The following is an 18,492-nucleotide window of genomic DNA, read 5'->3' as shown; positions in this document are numbered from 1 at the left end:
TCTTCCCTTTAGCATCCATATGTTGGCAAATCTTTCTGCCCCAGCGGGTGAAATTCCTGTAGGGATGGCACCTGAGGAACTTTTCAAGTGGAGATGATGCAGGTCATCATAGACAGGCAGGAATGAGTGAGCTGGAAGTAAATTCTCTAACAATAATAATAAAGCATCCCAGTGCCCTGGCAGTGATGGAAGCCTCTGGTGCTTCCCTTCCTTCAAAAAGTAGTCAGAAGTGACATTTGGGAAATTGGGAGCCAAAAACCCATTCCCCAGCTGCTAGGAACTCCTAAGCCAGATACAGTGAACGGCAAACCAGATCAACAACAACATGAACAGAGAGAGAGCGAGAATTTTGTTTAAGCAGCAGCAGCCAGAGACAGCAGCCAAATGGAAAGTGAAGAGAATCAAGAAAATGGTATGTTCTCATCGTAGAGAATTAGCCAGCCTAATGAGTGGGCTCCTGGGTTTGATTTGGCCTCTCTGGCTCTGCTGAATGAGAGCAGGGACCACACGCTTACAGAAAACATGCAACTCAACCTGTGCAAGAGTGCAAGTTTGGTTCTCAGAAGGAGTCACATGCAGGGAATTGAAGGGAGTGGTGACTGCAGTATAACTCGTTTGTGTGTATACACACACACACACACAAAACCATTATACAGGAATAAAGAAATCTCATCTTGTGTGCAAACTCAGGCATGGGGCTACTCCAGTCTTAGCCTGCAGAGGTTTTACTTTATTCTTCTACAGCATTTTCTGACAAGATAATCAACTGAGCCTCACAGCAGCCCTGTGAGGTTGTAAATATTATTACACCCTCCCTCTCTGCCCTTCCCCCGATAGGGAAACCAAGGCACAGAGAGATTAAGTGACTTCCCTACAGCTCCACAACAAGTCCATGGCAGAGCTGGGAACAGAATCCAGATCTGATTCCCACTTCTACTGTTAACCAGAATGCCAGTTTTCCTTGTTCTGCAGAGAAAGAACACAGGACATGGTGCTACATAACAGATTTTCACAAGCAGTTCCAATGTCCAGATATGGGCACCTTGAAAGCAAATGTTTCTATACAGCTAAATACACTGAAATACCCTGCCAAGAGAGGGATCTGATTAACAACCAGACAACACTCAGACTGTCAAAGAGACTAGTACTAACATCCCACCCTTAATTTCTCTCTCTGTGGATCTTAGGCCTGGTCTACACAGGGCATTTCATTGGCACTGAGGTTTTGTGCACTTGGGATCTTACATTGCCCCCCATTAATATTTCAGCACCTCACAGGCGGTACGTCTGCATTGCAGTCAGAGGTGCGATTGGAGCCCGGGCAGTCACCCATGCTAGCTTTGATCTAGCTAACATGGCTAAAAATAGCAGTGAAGATGTGGGAGCGCAGACCCTGGCACAAACGGTGCAAGCCCACCCAGAACCCTGCGTCCATACCTGCATTGCTCTCTCGTGCTGCAGGCCGGGCTGGTGCATCTGCACTGCTCTTTTTAGCTAGAGTAAGACTAGCAGGTGTGTGCCTGCCCCAGCTGCAGTCACACCTCCAGTTGCAGCATAGACAGACCTGCAATCTTGTCACAACAATAGGGAAGTGCTTCGATCCATGGCTTACAGGAGGGGCTCGAGGCATAGAGGGACTAAGTGACTCGCCCAAGGTCACACAGGAAGTCTGTGATTTACCAAGTCCTAGGCTGGTGCCCTAACCCCTGGACCAGCCTTTCCTCCTGGGGATGGGCTATGAATATTGTATGGTCCTGACATTTTCCAACAGTCTCCCCTGTTCCATTGCAGACCCCCCTTCTTCCACTGTCTATATGTAATGGGAAAGGGCCCGCATCAGCTGTGCTAAAAGCCCCTCTAACCCATGAGGGCGAAACAGCCTGTGCACTGCATTTCTCGGCTGCGTTGGTCCAGCTCAGTCCCTCTGGAGTTCTCTTCGCTCAGTTTCCCTTCACGTTCAGTTCTCTCGCTCCGTCAGTTCACAGCACAGTGGACACCAAACTCCACTTGGGGGATAAAAAAGTTAATTTCCTTGTTCCTGGAGAGGCTGGCAGACAACTGCTCACAAAGATCCTATTACACAACATATGCCAGCAGCTCTGGTACTCTTACAGCATAGCGGCCTGCAGCACTGTGCTGCTGAGCCTGACATGTAGTCTAGCACTTTACAGCCTGGAGGGCAGGGCCCTGACCGGGACAGAGCCTGCTCTGATCAGGCAGAACAGGGATTTGAGGCTCCCACATATCAGGCAAGTGCACATACATGCAGCAAGTTCCATTGTAATCATAGGCATTCCGAGGGCGAGCAATGGGCTCTGAGGGCAGAATATGGCACTTAGTTAACAATTCCATGCGGCTGCATGAGACAGAAACTCGTCCTGCCCGTTCTCTAGAGGTGTGTTGGCTTTGGAGTGCTAAGGACTAAACCCATCATACAAGCACAGGGCTTCTGCACACTGCAGGTTTTAGTCACTGTTATGCTTATCCCCTACTGCAGCTGCTCCCATGTACTGCAGTGCTGTATCACTATAACTGTGACTTGCGCTGCACCAAACCAGAGTTAGCTGCTCCAGTGCAAGTGAAGCCCAGTCCTGCCATCGGGTCTGTGCAGGAGAACCCTTACCCACCTGGAGCCATGTACAGGCACAGGGGCTCGTCTATATGGATCCAAATGCAGGATGGGGACCTAACTGGCCACTAAAGTGAGCACCCATAATTCTGGACACGCACAAGGGGAAGATCTATGCAATTTCTGCCTAGCCATTTCTCAGAGCAGACCCACATTTCAAGCATCGGTGCTGACCAGCTGGTGTCTTTATTCTCCCTTCTGTTTTATTTTCAGACTATTTCTCTTACAGATATATGTCTATTTTTAAATCCAGATGTTAAGTTTGGAACTAATGGGGCGGGGGAGATTCCTCCAGAGCTGCAGCTGGGACTGCAGAAGGGTTCTCTCAAAACCCCACTAAAATGGAAATGCAAATTGGCAACAATGGTTTGACCACGAGGTCATCTCCCTTAGCAATGTACTTAGGGGAAGCAGAAGTAGGGCCGCGTGCTGTATTCCAGTACTGTAGATGGGGGCATGGGGCATACATGATGCACACGTGTTTATCTACTATACAAACTATCTGTGCTCTATACTGCCTGCCCTAGTCATTCATGTGCTACTGTGTATGGAGTGTGGAGCCTTTGCATAGTTTTAATATCTTTCTATAACTCCAGATGTGTTAACAGAATTGTTCTAAAACATAATTCCCGCTAACGTAATTTAGACCAAGTATAACATATTGTTAGTTAGATCACAGTAGCACCTAGATGCCCCATAATACCAGGGCCCCACTGTGCTAGACACAGTACAGACACATAGTAAGAGACAGTCTCTACCCTAAAGAGCTTACAGTGAGATTGACAAGACAAAAGATGGGAGGGAAAACTGAGGCACGGAGAGGTGACGTGATTTGCCCCAGGTCACACAGCAGGCCAGTGGCAGAGCAAGAAATAGAGACAAGGCTTTGGAGCTGTGCTCTGGCTCCGCTCCAGCTCCAGGCAAAAACCTGCAGCTCCACTGCTCCGGAGCTGCTCCACGCTCCAGTTCCAGGCTCTGCTCCAAAGCCCTGAATAGAGACTAGGTCTGCTGAGCCCCCAGCCAATGTCTTAGCCACTAGACCACGCTGCCGCTCATATACATGGGAAATGTAGTTTGTAAAACTGCGTCCGCTAGCCTGGCAAGCTGTGTCAGCAGGAGCTGGTTTTAAATTGCGTTTTAAAACGCGTTTTAAAACAGTTTCACCAGCCCCATTAACATACCTGCACAGACAGCGCCAAAGAGAATAAATGCAAACAACAGGCACGACAGACATGTATGGGACCCATTTTTAATCTGCCACAAAGATTTAGCTGCACTCCACCCAGCAATGTTGTTGCAAGGCAGGTCACTCCATTGCACGCATTGTCATTTTAATTACTGTGTTGTTAAATGAATTCAGCAATGGACTGACAGCCCTGAAGACCAAGGGGCTAGATTTAATCACAGACCAGGCCCTAGAGCAGTGGCCATGGCAATGCAACCTTTCCCCTCAGCCTCTCACCAATGACCACTTCTAGGGGTCAGACAGGAAGTCAGTCTCCAGACCCCATTCATTCCCTGGGCTCTTTGCCGAGATTGCCAACTGTGATGGTGGTTTCTGTGGGGTGGACACCTGTGCCCACTAAGAATAGGGCAGAGCCAACCAGCTCATTTCACATGGGTCACCAAACACCTTTCAGGTGGTAATGGCTGTGTTCACTATTAACCTGGATCCAATTAAAACCAATTACATCCTTTACCTGGGGTCTTCCTCGATGCCATGATGAGCTCTGCCACACTGGCATGACAGAGCAAGCTAAAGGGAGCCTTACATTCTGAAAATACAACAAATCTCCACTCTTCCCACCCCCTCACACACACAGGGCTGGGTCATCAGCTGGGTTTGAAATCAACTCATGATGTTTAGCACTGCAGGTCACACCTCTGTTATTTGAGCTGAGGGATTAACTTCATTAGCTGATGGTGGTAGTAGTACACGGTTATCCTGGAGTGTACCAGCCACTAGAAGGAGATTAATACGTTCTTTGCCATTGTATTACAAATGCACTTTGTTTTTGTGTATTTCAATATTTAAATACTTAACATTACTGAAATATTCAGAGCCAGCATCTGTGCTGGTGTTAATGGCACAGCTGGACTTCAGTTGCATGTTACTCAATTACACCAACAGAGAATTTAGCCCTGACTTTGCTTTTAATATCCTCATCTTTATCCTAAAGGAAAAGGGACAGTTTCCAACAGGCCTCAGTCCAGCCAACCACTTTTGCACAGTGAATTTTGCTTGCACAATTATGTGCAGGAGAAAATTCAGGGATTTGCACAAACTGCATGTGAAAATTGAGACCAGTTTTTCAAATCTGGCTCAAAACGCTAGCTAACTTTTGGCTTTACTGAGTGGAATTTACATAGTGATCCCCTCCCCCTCCTTGTTTCCTTCCTTAGAAAGAGCCCGGGATTATCTGCACAAGACTGGAAGGTTCATTGTAATTGGTGGAATCGTCTCACCTGTACATGACTCCTATGGGAAGCAGGTTAGTTGATCAAGTTCTTGCTCTCTCCTGTGTGATATTGCCAAAGTAATCTGCAGGAAGCTGGGAGTGTGCATGAATGACAGGAAGAGTTAGGTCTGAGGGTTTCTAGTTCAATGAACACCCTGGGGAATCAGGTAATGCTGGTTCCAAAACTGAGTCTGCAGGAGAGTGAAATCTTACAGCTCAGCTGATGCCAGAGTGAAAGCTGTGGGGAAGCTAAGCAGAAGGCTGGGATAAGATTGTGTGGGTCACATAGTACCCATTCATAGTTCTGATTAACCTGATGTAGGGACAGCAGTGTTACCAGCTCTTGTGATTTTTACCTCAAGTCTAGCTTTTTTCTTAAAGCTGCAGCTCCTGGAGTCTTGAGATTTTCGTGTAATCACAGCTTTCATTTAACTTTCGCCCCCAAGTTTCTAGCCCTTGTGATTACAGAGGAAAGCTGGAAAATGTGATCCCTAAAGACACAAACACCAGAAAGCAAATAATGGGGTTTTTTTAATCTCATGTTTTTAAACCAATTTTATAAGTTTGGGGGCCTGGCTCATGATTTTCATACGCTTGGGCTTGGCAATACTGGGACAGGAGCTGTTAAAAGCATCTTCTGGAGAACGAAATCCAAAGACGGGGAAATCTCTATATTTGAGCTGCAGAAGTCTCCTCCTAACCAAAAAGACTCGAGAAAATGCTGTCCCTGTCATTAGCCCCCAGGCCAAACAGGATTCAGAGAGAAGTGAAGCTCTCATGATGTCATGTAGGCTGCTTGGTTCTGCCCTCTGAATCCAGGCAAGACATAGATACCTCTGCCCTATGCTGATGAGTAACCTTGGTGATGGCCCATCTGTGGGGGTGCTATTGGGTTCACACTCAGTTTAGTGGATCTGTGTCCCTGTGGTGCATTCAGGAGAGCTTGGACTAGGTTTTGGTGGGGAAATCACAGAATTGAGTCAGGTCCAAGCTTGAGGGAGGACTGGACATTGGACAAAGCTTCACTGATTCTCCCTGCATCCTCTCTTAGTTACTATTCTCTTTCAGGGCCTGGTCTCCAGCCGACACCGTCTGACCATGTGCCAACTGGCCGTCCAGTCCTCTGACTGGATCAGGTGAGGTAACAGCTTGGGTATTGCCAGTAGGGTTATACAAGGAGCCTTTGAAAGACACGACGCTCCTTTTATGGGGCAACGCCGGCCTGTAGGAATCTAGTTTGAGTCACATCCACCAGTTCAGGGGAAGGTCAGTTCAGACTGAGCTTGGAGAGGATTTTCAAGGGGCTCATCTCAGAGCCAGCAAGTGGTAGCTAGTGATGTGCATCAAACATCCCCCACCAAAGGAGGAGGTGAAAGCAAAGCTTCAGTCAGCCCTTCCGGCTGTGACAGATGACAGACACTCTTATGGGCTAAGCACGTAGTGTGTAATTAAAGCAAGCTTCCACTAATTACCTTAATTATGCACCAGAAAAGTTTGTGCCATTATAATTTGCATGGAAAGAGCATGTTTTAATAATGGCTCTTTGTTACTGTGAGTGCGCGTGCCTGTATAAAAAACTCAGCAGTCTTTGTAGGTCAGAGGAAGCGCACATTCCTCACACAAGGAGAGAAAGTGGGAGGAGGCTGCTGAAAAGAAAGGGAATGAGCAAACAGGCTATGGAGGAGAGTAGGGAAGGGGAAGAACAAGGAGAGAGGGACAAGTACCAGGAGGAATTGCAAGGGAGGAAGATCAAGAAGGTTGAGAAAAGGAGTAACAAATAGGGCACACCTGGACCTGATCCAAATCCCACTGACTTCAGTGGGATTCTTTCCATTGGATGAGACCAGATAGAGTTGACTAATATTGATGGCCACATGGAGAGACACCAAGTTGCATCAGATGATATGGAAGCTATCAGAAGGATTGGGTGGATGGTCATGACTGCATGAGTGAGTGTCTGCCTGGCTTTGGTGAGCATGTGTGTCTGACACAGCTGGGAGCATCTGGCAGAAGCTTGTCTGTATGCACAGGCTCTGAGTGCTATTGTTTATTATTACCGCTAGTGTCAATCCCAGATACACAGACCCTAATGAAGAGCAGAGATGGTTTCTAACTTAGCTCAGGCGTGTGCAGCAGAGAGGTTACACAGACATTAGGCACTCCACATGTTTTTAATTAGTGAGATCACGTCTGAGAGTCCTCAGGTGGGGTGTGAGAGAAAAAAATATATTCAGCTGCTAAGAAAATGTTTAAGAAACATCTCAATTTAGCAGCTCATTAAGTTTTCAATTAAGCCAGGCTGTAGCGTTGGAGGTTTGTCTTTCACAATCTGGTGTATAGAGGAGGGATGGAAATTCCTGCACCCACATTCTGTGTGAGACAGGCATGAAATCTCATTGCCAGGAAAGGCCCTGGGAACAGCCAGGGTGTGATTAGCAATTCATGAAAGACTGGGGGCTCTCAGAAGGTCTGAGAAAAGAAAAAGAAAAAGAAGAGTTTTCCTGCTCTGGGAAAAAGGCCCAGTGAAGGAGCGGTGGGGGAAGCTTTTTCTAGAAAAAAGACTGCCTTTCATATTGTCTTTGTGCAAAAAGACAAAGGCACCAGACTAATGAATTCCCCCCATGGCCTCAAGAAACAACTGCTGGATAAATTCTGTCTCTCCCAAATGATTTTACAAACATCCGGCTATGGGGAAGGATGGTCCAGTGGTTAGAACACTAGTTGTGAGGATGTGAGAGACTACGGTTCAATTCCCTGTTCTGCCATAGACTTTCTGTGTGACCTTGGGCAAGTCCCTTAGCTTCCCATCTGTACAATGGGGATAAGAGCACTGTCCTGTCTCACAAGTGGGAGGCCAGCCAAGGGGGGGGGGGGAAGCAAGAGGTAGAGATAATTTTTATGAATAATGTCACAGCTCTTGGACACTGCATCCCAAGGCACAGCTACATCCCCTCTCACCCAGACCCCTGCCTGGGGCTTCTCTTCACTGGCACCAGCTGCGCCGGTGCAAATCACTTGTTACCCCAGCCAGCACATCTAATGCAAGGGGCTCACGCTGGTGTGGTGACAGCCCCAGCGCCGACAAGGCTTTCGCCACATTCCCCGTTTCCACTCTTCCTCGTACTGCTCTGATCTTTCAGTAATGCAACAGAGGACAGTGGGTTATTTCACCAGAGGGCGGTGCAGTAAATGATGTTACCTCACCTGCCTTGTCTTGCTAAAAGCCAGCAATGGTGGTCAGTGGGGCGGCCCTTCCCTTTCTCTGTGAGGGCTGCATCACGTAACTGTTGCTCAGGCACGTGAGAGTGGGTCAGGCTGGTATGCTGCCGGTGCCATCGTGTTTGGTGGTGCTCAGCTATCGGGACTGCACCTGCACGCAGTTTAATTTCCTGAAAGAAAAGTTTAAACCCTTAAAAATTTCCCCCTTTGGCTTTAGCTGTGGCACTTCAGGGTGGGAAGGGTTAAAGATGCTTCCTCCCATATGGATAGAACCACAATAGGTCAAGGCCCAAGAAAGGGGGCAGGTAAGAGCCTCTCTACAGGGTTTTACACCCCTCTGTGATGTAGGTTGCCAACAGGCTGGGCTAGTGCCCAGCAGGGCCGACGAGAGGGGGGGAAGCCGGTACAAATTACTGGGGCCCAGCAGCCCGGAATGGGGCCCGGGGCCCAGCTTCGTTGGCCCTGTTTAGCTAGTCCGCCCTTGCTGGGGGGCCCGAACCTGCTTTCGGCGGCCCTGGTGCCCACTATCCCCATGGAGGTGCCCTCCAGGCCAGTGCCCTGCCTGCAGTGCTGGTGTAGTTCAGTGACACCATGTCCCAACAGCCACTGAGCTTCATGCAACTTCCGCCAGCTCCTCCCAGACGCTGTTTGGGTGAGGGGGCAGAAAGAGGAAGCACTTCATTGCGAGCAGCAGTGGCGTGGGCAGCCATGCACACGTTATGCATGGTGCACACCATTGGCAGGGACAGGGCAAAAGGGGCAGTTTGCCCCAGGCCCTCCTGCATTTGAGAGGTCCCCCAAACAGAGTCATGCTGAGACACAACGTGCCAGGGTTGCAACGCCACTCACGGAAATTTGTCCCAGTGGATGCTGTGAGCCCTGCCTTGAGAGTGGTTCAGCCGTGCACACCATGGGAAAAATTTCTGGGAGCGACCCTGGAGAGCAGAAACCCTGGACAGCCGTTGCATTCATTCTTCCTCGGGAGTCCAGTGTGCTTCTCTGTCCCATTGTCATGTTGGCAACCAAAGCTGCTGTCTCAATACATTTCCATGCAGTGTCTGGCACCTGGGCGGAGGCCAGAGGAGAAGAGCTTTTAGACGGGCATGCCCAGGACTGGGGAGGGACGAGGAAATGGAGCAGGGATGGAGGAGTTTAACCAAAGGCAGGTAGGGAGAATACAATGAGAATGTGATGGCTGGAAAAGCTGCATTTGGCATTTTATTCCAGCCACTAATCGCAGGCAGACATGAGGAGGTTAACATGGATGGTTCCCTGCAGCATGGTTGTCTCTTTCTGGCCTCTCCACTGCAACTGAGCATGCTGGATGGTGAAGGACAGAGCAAGATTCACATGCAAACCCTCTTTGTTATGTTCTCTCCTCCCCACAGGGTGGACCCCTGGGAGTGCTATCAGGACACCTGGCAGACTACCTGCAGCGTACTGGAACACCACCGTGATCTGATGAAGGTGAGTCACACCTGGGCAGGTGTGTCACAGAGGGGGGAGGGGAAAGCTGTGGCTAGCAGGAGAAGTGTAGGAAAGCGGTTAGACCAATGCATTTTTAATGCACAACTCAAATGTCCCTCTAATAGCTTTGATCTGTAGCACTTTCAGGGCTGAGTTCAGGCTCAGCGGTAGCCAATGCAGGGCAGGTTTCTCTCTCTTTCAGGTTGATTCAATTATACCAACGTGATATATATGTTTGATGGACTGATCCTTAGCTGTGGAAAAACAGCATAGCTCCCCTGAAACCTGTGGAGCTGTGACGATTTATCAAGCTGAGGTTCTGGCCCAACACAGGTAGATGAGAGAATATTACACAGGCATGTATCCACCTCTCCCAGCTGGAAAAAGAAAAAAGGAGTCAGCCCTCTAGGATTGGGTGTGCACATCATCATCAGACAGCAAAGTACCAATCACACGTTGCAGCAAACACTCCAGCCCAGATCAATACACCCACATGGAGAGGCTAAAAATACCATCAGTAACAAGGAGCAAGGGGGACATGCCAGTTAAAACAAACCCCTGCTCCTCACAAAAGAATCGCTCAAACAAGGGATTCCAAACAGCTGCCATTCCTGGAAACTGAATGGTTCTCCAGACCAGCAAATAGGAAAGGCTCCCAAGAATGCACCAAGGCCCAAACTCCAACAACCTCCAATAAGAGATAGTCACAGCATCTGCTATGCAGATTTTGCAAGGGTATTAGGACTTGTCGGTACACGGTGTGATAAACTCACTGTCCCAGAGCACCCCCTTTTGGCGAGTCCTGGCGTTGCCCCCTTTTGCCTCCTCTCAACCTAAGGATCACATGGTCTGCTGTGTGACTCCACCTGCTGGCCAGGTCACAATAGTCCACCCATTACAGAGTATCAATGTCGTGCACCAACAGTGTCACCCTTACGACATTCCCCCTCCCCCCGATCCAGACTTCTCCCAGCAGAACTCACCCCCACCCCCCAAATAGAACCAAGCACCACTTCAGCCACTCCACCCATCCTGGTGTTGAGCCTCTCTGAGTTCTTCCCAACTTTCTGGGCCAGCCTCCACTGGACCTTGTCCTTTTGTTAGGGCTCATCATAGGAATCCGCTCCATGCCTGCGGCTTTCCCATGTCCCTTCTGCCCCTGGCCATTTGCCACAGCTCCTTTCTCAGGAGAGACTCCCAGGCCTTCTCTCCCTCTGAGCCCCGTCCCCACTGGATCTCTTCCTCACTGCTCTGAGTGTCTTGCTTTATGAAGGTGAGTCTCCTCCCCAGCTGAGTCTGCCTATGAACTGTACCTAATGCAGCCTCCAGTTGCCACCAAGTGGGCTAAATGAACCCTCGGCTTCCCATTAACCCTTCGCTGCCAGTGTGGGATGTACACACCCCATCACAGTGGAGTTATTCGGGAGTAGCTGTCACACTGTAAATTCACACCCTTCCTTAATCTGAATTAAGTTTTACTGTGTAGACGGGTCCTCACAGTAAGGGAGCTAGGCAAAAGGAGATTAGAAGAAAGTGGAATGAAAAGAACATTGTGCTGCACATGACCGAATTACATCCACCTTTGGAAAAGGACTAAGGACAAACTCCCAGCACTGTGTCTACTCCAGGGAAATGCCAAGCTCCTGTACACGGGGAGAACATCCATGTCAGGACGCACACAAGAACGAGGCTGCAATGAGAGCAGTTGGGGATGGCAAACTCACAGCTAAGCAATCATCGTCCCTGCTGGCCACACAGTCAATCCAGGGGGAAAGAGGGCATTTGAAAGACAAGTGAATGAAGCCCTGCTTACTCACCTAACAAAATAACCCCCTGGGACAAACCTGGCTCTGTTGGCCCTAAGGAATGACTCACAGCAACAGGAAAATTCAAGGGCATCTTCCGTGCTGGGTAAACCCCAGAGAATATGTGACACAGTAAGTGAAACCCCTCTACAGGCGCAGGCAGAAGTGAGAATGAAGATCACAAACCCTGAACAGAAATGGGACTTCCCACCACCTCTTCAGCTAATGATCTTAGACCATTGACCCTACCCTCCAGCAACAGCAATGGGGAGGTTGGCATTAAAGCTGCCCTGAGACCTGGATGAAAGTGATGAACCAGTCAGGGCTCAAGTGGGCAAAGAAGGGCAGGAGGAGGAACCAATGAAACAAACCGAGTTGAGAAGAAAAGCAGATGGCTTGGCCATGCCACTTGCCTGGCCCAGTGCCAGGGAGGAAGGATCTGCAGGCATCACAGCAGGGGCAGGTACGGAGGAAGCAGTTGAAAGAAGAGAAGGTGGAAGCTTCAGGCATTTGGCCAGGGAGTTTTTGCCAGGTGTGCGTGTTTGGGGGCGGGGGATAGGTGGGAGAAAGCATGGAGTTGTTTTTGAGGGAGACGCCGATGGGTGAGTGACTGAGGCTGGCACCACTGGCAGAGCCATGTGGGGGTATCCACAGCTCGCTAAGCTAGTAGATCTGATGGTTAGGACGGGGTAAAAGGAGAAGGCTTTAAAGGCAAAGAGCAGGCACGCATGGGAGAGGGAGAGCCATTGGAGGAATGCCAGCAGAGAAGTGATGTGGTGAAAGTGGAAGTCAAGATGACCATTCTGGGGGGTATTAACAGGATTGCCCTATGTTAGACACAGGGGGTAACTGACCTGCTCTACTCAGCACCAGGGAGACCCCAGCTGGAGTGCTCTGTCCAGTTCCGGGCACCACACTTGAAGAAAGATGTGGACAAATGGAGAGAGCCCAGAAAGAGCAACAAATGGTAAAAGGTTTAGCAAACCTGACCTATAAAGAAAGCTTAAAAACACGGGGCATGTTTAGTCTTGGAAAAAGACCTGATGACAGTCTTCATCTATGTTAAGGGCTCTTATAAAGAGGACAGCGATCATTTGTTCTCCATGTCCATGGAAGGTAGGACAAGTAATGGGCTTAATCTGCAGCAAGATTAGATTAGATATTAGGAAAACCTTTCTAACTCTAAGGGTGGTTAAGCTCTGGAATAGGCTTCCCAGGGAGGTTGTGGAATCCCCACTATTGGAGGTTTTTAAGAAGAGGTTGGACAAACACCTGTCAGGGATGGTCTAGGTTTAGGGTCCTGCCTCAGGGCAGGGGCTTGGACTAGATGACCTCTCAAGGTCCCTTCCTGCCCTACATTTCTATGATTCTGTGACCCTACTAGCAGTGTTTTGGCTAGACTGAGGGAGGCAGCGTGGCTGGCAACAAGGCCAGAGAGGGGCAGATTACAGTAGTCGAGACACAAGATGAGGAAAGCCTGAATTCGTGCGTCAGCAGTCTGGACAGGCAGGCTAGGCTGAACATTGTGTCTCACACAACACTGCTTCCCACTGCTGTTCTGCCCCTCTGGATCCTACTAGCCCCTGCCCCATGGAGCGGAACTGAAGGGAGGAGAGCTGACATCTCAGTGCTATCGTTACCTTGAGAGAACATTCTGGGAACAAGCCAAGTTGTTATGAATCATTTCAAATCCACCCTCCAGTCAGATGAAATTTTTATGATGGTTCCAATTCCTCTGAAGGGAGGCAAGTGGCGTGGATACGAGGGAAGGGATTATAGTGAGGGCTCAGGGTGGGTTGGATTCTCCCCCCACCACCACATTAACATTCCTTTAAAGTTCTTAGCTAGCAGGGCAGGAGCCACCCCAGGATTCCACAGTTAATGAGGCCCCGTCTGTTCACTTCTTGCCTCCAGTTCGAAGGGAGCGGAAGGAAGGAGCAGGTGGGATTGGCTCAGGAAATAAGATTTGATGCAAGAATGCGTGTTGAGTGCAGTCATTATTCTGCTGTCTTTCTCTCCTAGCACAGGATGAGTTTGCAACATTGCAGTCTTATCCTGGGCAGCAACCTGGGGGCTGGGGACCCAGAACGGTGCTAACTCATTGCAGGGCTAAAACAATGTTTAAAGCCTGCCTGCCTCTTTGAAATGTGTGCAGCAATCTCCTCACAGAAGCAGGTTCACACGCAGCCAAATCAGGAGCCAGCTTTTCTATTCCTCTTAGGATCGCGGCCTGAAAGGGGAATGCATGGCTCAGGGGACGGGCAGCTCATGTGAGCAGGAGCCTTTCACCTCTGGGGACTGGCTCCAATCTGGCACAGTTTGACACTGACTGAAGCCAACTGTCATCTAGCAGCTGTTCACAGTGGCCTTCGTGAAATGACTTTGGAGAGCATAGCCCAGCTCCTAGTGCGCAGGTGGCTGCATCACAAAACCCACCACCAATTAGCACTAATTGGAAGTCATTTTATCATACTCAGGAAAGAAGACTGATTGGGCCGTAAGGCTGAAGGCCCCTCTCACCCCAGAGATGGTCACGCAGGCGCTCGGATATGACTACCACTGCCCAACACCCATTTTAGCAGATGCAGCAGAGGGGACAAAGACTGAATGGGCCATGGAGACTAAATTACCCCAGAGCCAGTCCCTACAGAACAGGGGAAGGGCACACCAACATGGCAGCATGGGTGAAGCTGACACAGCCTTTCCCTCTCCCAACCTCATGGTGTGGGTACAGAGAGTTTTTCACTCCCCAGAGTTGCCAGGCTGACACCAAATTCACTTTAAAAGAACAGAGAATGTTTGAAGTCTCCTATTCCCATGAGGCCCATGTGTGCTTAGAAGAACAGTAGGGGGTGGGGGAGGGGGGAAATCTCGAGTCATTAGAAAAAAAATGAAATGGCAAATGAAATTGCAATGTATAAATCAGCCTTGCAAAATTTGTCCAGCCTGGGCACCAAAATCTGCTCAGCTGCCCTTTACTGTGATTGATAATCATGGAAAATCCAGTGACAATTTACCTGCCTGACAAAACATTACTCAGCTCTGGTGAGTGGATGACTAGAATGTTGCCAAGCTGGTATAAGATCCGCCTGCATGCGGACAGACATCTCCAGTGATAACAGCATCTCCCCTCTTGCTTAGCTTTGGCCTTCCTCTTATGCCTAAGAATCCAGGAGAGGAATACTTGAAAACACACAATTGTCCTGATTAATTCACACTAAGGGTTAAGGCAGCCATGAAATATACCAGGCTAAATGGGAGAGGGCATTTGGGTTAGTATTTTGTTAATACCAGTTTTTGAATTGTATCCTTATAATGGTTTTGCACAGATCAAGCCGGTCTCATCACACATACTAGAAATCATTCCAGTGAGTATCCTATTTATGGAGATGCTTAGGGTATGCTAAGCGAGCCTCCCAGCCCAGGCCTACAGACTTGGGTTATTATGGGCACTCTAAAAATAGCTGTATAGACAGCGCTTTGAAGATGCACTTCAGGTTGGAGCTAGGGCTCTGAAGCCTATCGCCTTCCCCTGGCTTCATTGCCTTTCATTAGGTCATATGGCCCGGTCTCATTTTACTGGCTGGGAACAGGAAGCATGAAATGAGGCTGGCTGTGTCTCCTAGTAACGACTGGAGAATGTTATTAATTTGTGAGCTGTAGGGCTGGCTACCAAGCTATAGCAAGAAATCTATGGATGTGTTTCTGGCTCTGGAGTTATGTTACTGACTCCTTCCATTTCATCCCCACCCTAGCGAGTGACTGGCTGCATCCTCTCCAATGTGAACACGCCTTCCATGACCCCAGTGATTGGACAGCCCCAGAATGAGTCTCCACAGCCCATTTACCAGAACAGCAATGTTTCCAACAAGCCCACGGCAGGTAGGTCTCAGCAGAGAGGAGGTCTCCAAATGGAGCAGAGGTAAGCCCTGGAGACAGCACCAATCTGAATTCCCCAGACCTGTTCCCCCAGAAATAGGGAAGGGAAACAGACCTGTCCAAGAAACAATAAATGAAGGTTTCAGGTAAAATAGTGTATGGTTCCAAAATGTATAATTTGAGGGAATTGAGATTCCAGACCCATGCAATTCAGCAATATTTGGGTTCAGGTTTGGAAAATGCAGCCTACCTGTCACTGGGTCTTTTTGCTATCTTCTCTCCCTTCCCCAACTCCTTATTGACTGGGATCCATCAGCAGAGTCCACTTGAGTGTCCACACAATTGGCACTGGGAGCAACATGGGAAAAAGACCAAACGGGCCATGGAGACTGAGCCACGCTCCACAGCTAAAAGTGGTCTCTTCAGGTTCAAGTTAAGGCATAGGCGGAGTATTGGGAGGAAGTTCATGCTGCCAGTGTCTATGCTCTACCTGTTCTGTGAATGAACAGAGAACTTCCCTTTCGAAGGGCTGTCACTCTGGCACTAAATCTACATGAAAAAGGTATCTTAAAATTGCCCCAAAACCAGGCTTGATCCTTAAACATGGTAGAAGTGCAATCTCATGCCTATTTTTTACATGTAAGTACTGCACGTCACACTTAAATCCAATGATTAACCACTTAGGGGCTGTCTGAGGACATTTTAAATATGCTGTTACCAGTTTTGTATTTGCAATCATGGTCATTCTAGGTGCAGATTAGTTAGGCACAATCCTGAGTGCATGGTGCACCCACAACTGCACCCCCAGCTTCTTTAAAAATCCAAACAGGGTGAAATTAAAGAGTTTTAAGAGGGGGCTGAAATCAAGAAACCAGTAAGGGGCCATTTGCACCAAGTTGCTGATCAGATCCTTAGCAGAAAATATTGGTTTCTTTCCAATTCTTGGTGCGGGGGAAAAAGCTCTTCAGGATGACGAACGTCTACATGAAATAACTTCAATCCAGCAACAAGGCTCTAAACGAGTCATTCAAACAGACTGAAGTGGATACAAACAGAACAGAAGGTGGGAACAAGAGTGTATTGATTTAAGAACCCAGCCAGCAGAGATGGCCAGCGGGGATTCCCCCACGCCCTCAGAGTCAAATGCCCTGTGTGTTCTGAGAGCTCTGTAGGGGAACAACAGACAGGCCTTGTGCAGTGAGACGTAGTTCTTGCAGAGGGCTCAGACTCTGAACCTGCCTTTTACCTATTCTCTCTCCCTCCAGCAAAGATCTTGGGGAAGATGGGAGAAAGCCTGAGCCGGATTTGCTGTGTCCGTCCACCAATGGAGCGCTTCACCTTTGTGGGTACGTTATGAAAATGTAGATGCTTGCTTTCATCTACGTTCCTCCCCACTCCATGGTCTTCCTCCTCTTTTCTGCCTCCCATCCAACCCACTCGCAGCCAGATCCTCAGCAAGTGCAAATCAATGTAGATTCATTGACAACAGTGGTGCTGTGTCCATTTATACCAGCTGATGACCAGGCCCCCACTCTCTCTCTCTCTGACAGCATCTCCCTGGTTGTCACAGGGATTGTGCCAAAATTCATTGCAGGTAGGCACTCAGATCCCACCCAGGATTTCCCTGGATTGCTCAACAGGAAGCAGTATTAGCTTAACTAGGGAAATCTGCCCCTCTTGAGCCCGGCTATGCTAGGGTAAGAGGCACAGCGACTCTGAGTTTGCAATGCCTGGATGTAGACAGACACCACTAAGGTGAAAGAATCTCCGGAAGTATTAACTCCAACCACTAACAGGAAATCTACACAGTCTCTCTCACCAGTGATTGTAAGGCTGGATGATCCCTTTATGATCACCTGGCCTGGCCTCTTGCACCATGCGGGCCCTAGAACCTCACCCAGCCAGTCCCCCGTTGAGCGGGAGCAGATCTTTTAGAAAGATGCCCAATCTCCTTCGAAAGACTCTGAGTGACCAGAAATCCACCACCAGGTGCTAGGTATACAGGTATGCACTGGTAGAGCAGGAATCCTGTTAACACTAAGAGCCACTGCTGAGCAGTTAAAGAGCCGTCTCCCCTCCTGGGCACACTCTGGCACAGATGCTCATTTGAAGCTTGGACTCTGGTACTTCTCTTTCTCCAGATGAGAATGCGAATTTGGGGACCGTGATGAGATACGAGGAGATTGGTGAGTACGCACTGTTCTGCCCTCAGGAAGGCGGGGCCCTGCAAAGTGCAGCTCTCTCCCCCCAGGCTGATGCAGTGGGTGATATGGGAGGGGCCACACAGGGAATGGGGATGAACAGTCTGTTCTAGTGACTGAGCACAACACAGACGCCAAATTAGGGGACTGGGTCATCGCTCCCATTGGACACCAGGCATCTGGATTTGGGCTGGCTCAAAAGGGTGATGAACTGCCCTGGGCTGATTCCCATCCTCACGGGGAGGGAGGACAGCATTGCTATAGGGTTAGAAAAGAGGACTGGGAGTTGGGACACCTGACTTCTCTTCCTAATTCTGACACTGACACACTGTGACCTTGGGCCAATCATTTAACCGCTCAGAGCCCCTAGGGTTGCATCTAACGCTAGGGCTGGCTTTCGACGGCGTAGCTATGTTGGTTAGGGCTGTGATCTCATCTGGGAAATGGTGGGTAAGGCATACCAGCCAAAGAAAACTCTTCCAGTATAAACTGCATCTCCACTAGCAGGGTTTGATGGTAGAGCTATCCCAGTATAACCCTCTCTAGTGTAGACAAGGCCGAAAAGTAGAGTCAGAATCTTACTTATCCACCATTGTAAGGTGCTTTGAAATCCTCCAGTGGAAGTTGCTATACATGGTACGGCCTGTTCTAAGTGTTCCTTGCCCACCTCTCCCCAGCCCCAATAAAGTAACTCTCAGGCATTAAAGAAACACAGCAGGGCTGCCATGTTAGCACAAAGAGAGGGTCCCTGGCCCAACTGCAGAAGAAAGGACTCCACGCCAACTTGGTGAAAGATCTTTGTGTTCTCTAATGATGAATACACTTCTCCCATC

At 49.0% G+C, this 18,492-nt stretch overlaps 1 protein-coding gene and 1 long non-coding RNA gene across 3 annotated transcripts in view; one reads left to right on the top strand and one right to left on the bottom strand.

The window, feature by feature from the left end:
- Positions 1-18,492, top strand: part of NMNAT2 (nicotinamide nucleotide adenylyltransferase 2) — a 75,652-nt gene that overhangs the window by 43,038 nt on the left and 14,122 nt on the right. The window contains exons 2-7 of the mRNA XM_039486714.1: positions 5,033-5,121; positions 6,157-6,224; positions 9,696-9,774; positions 15,335-15,461; positions 16,724-16,804; positions 17,600-17,644. Of these exons, the coding sequence (XP_039342648.1) occupies positions 5,033-5,121; positions 6,157-6,224; positions 9,696-9,774; positions 15,335-15,461; positions 16,724-16,804; positions 17,600-17,644 (489 nt within the window). The remainder of the gene's footprint in view (positions 1-5,032; positions 5,122-6,156; positions 6,225-9,695; positions 9,775-15,334; positions 15,462-16,723; positions 16,805-17,599; positions 17,645-18,492) is intronic.
- Positions 5,106-10,597, bottom strand: LOC120371150. 2 transcript variants are annotated; one of them, XR_005584169.1, is made up of 3 exons: positions 10,548-10,597; positions 8,293-8,477; positions 5,106-5,181 (listed from the first exon to the last, which is right to left on the bottom strand). It is a non-coding gene; the product is annotated as an uncharacterized LOC120371150 (long non-coding RNA). The 2 variants fall into 2 exon arrangements; XR_005584170.1 differs by lacking the exon at positions 5,106-5,181 and adding an exon at positions 5,479-5,579.

Source organism: Mauremys reevesii, linkage group 8 (assembly GCF_016161935.1).
Source record: "Mauremys reevesii isolate NIE-2019 linkage group 8, ASM1616193v1, whole genome shotgun sequence".
Taxonomy (NCBI): domain Eukaryota; kingdom Metazoa; phylum Chordata; order Testudines; family Geoemydidae; genus Mauremys; species Mauremys reevesii.
Note: the sequence above shows the minus strand (reverse complement) of the source record. Positions and strands in the feature narration are given on the sequence as shown.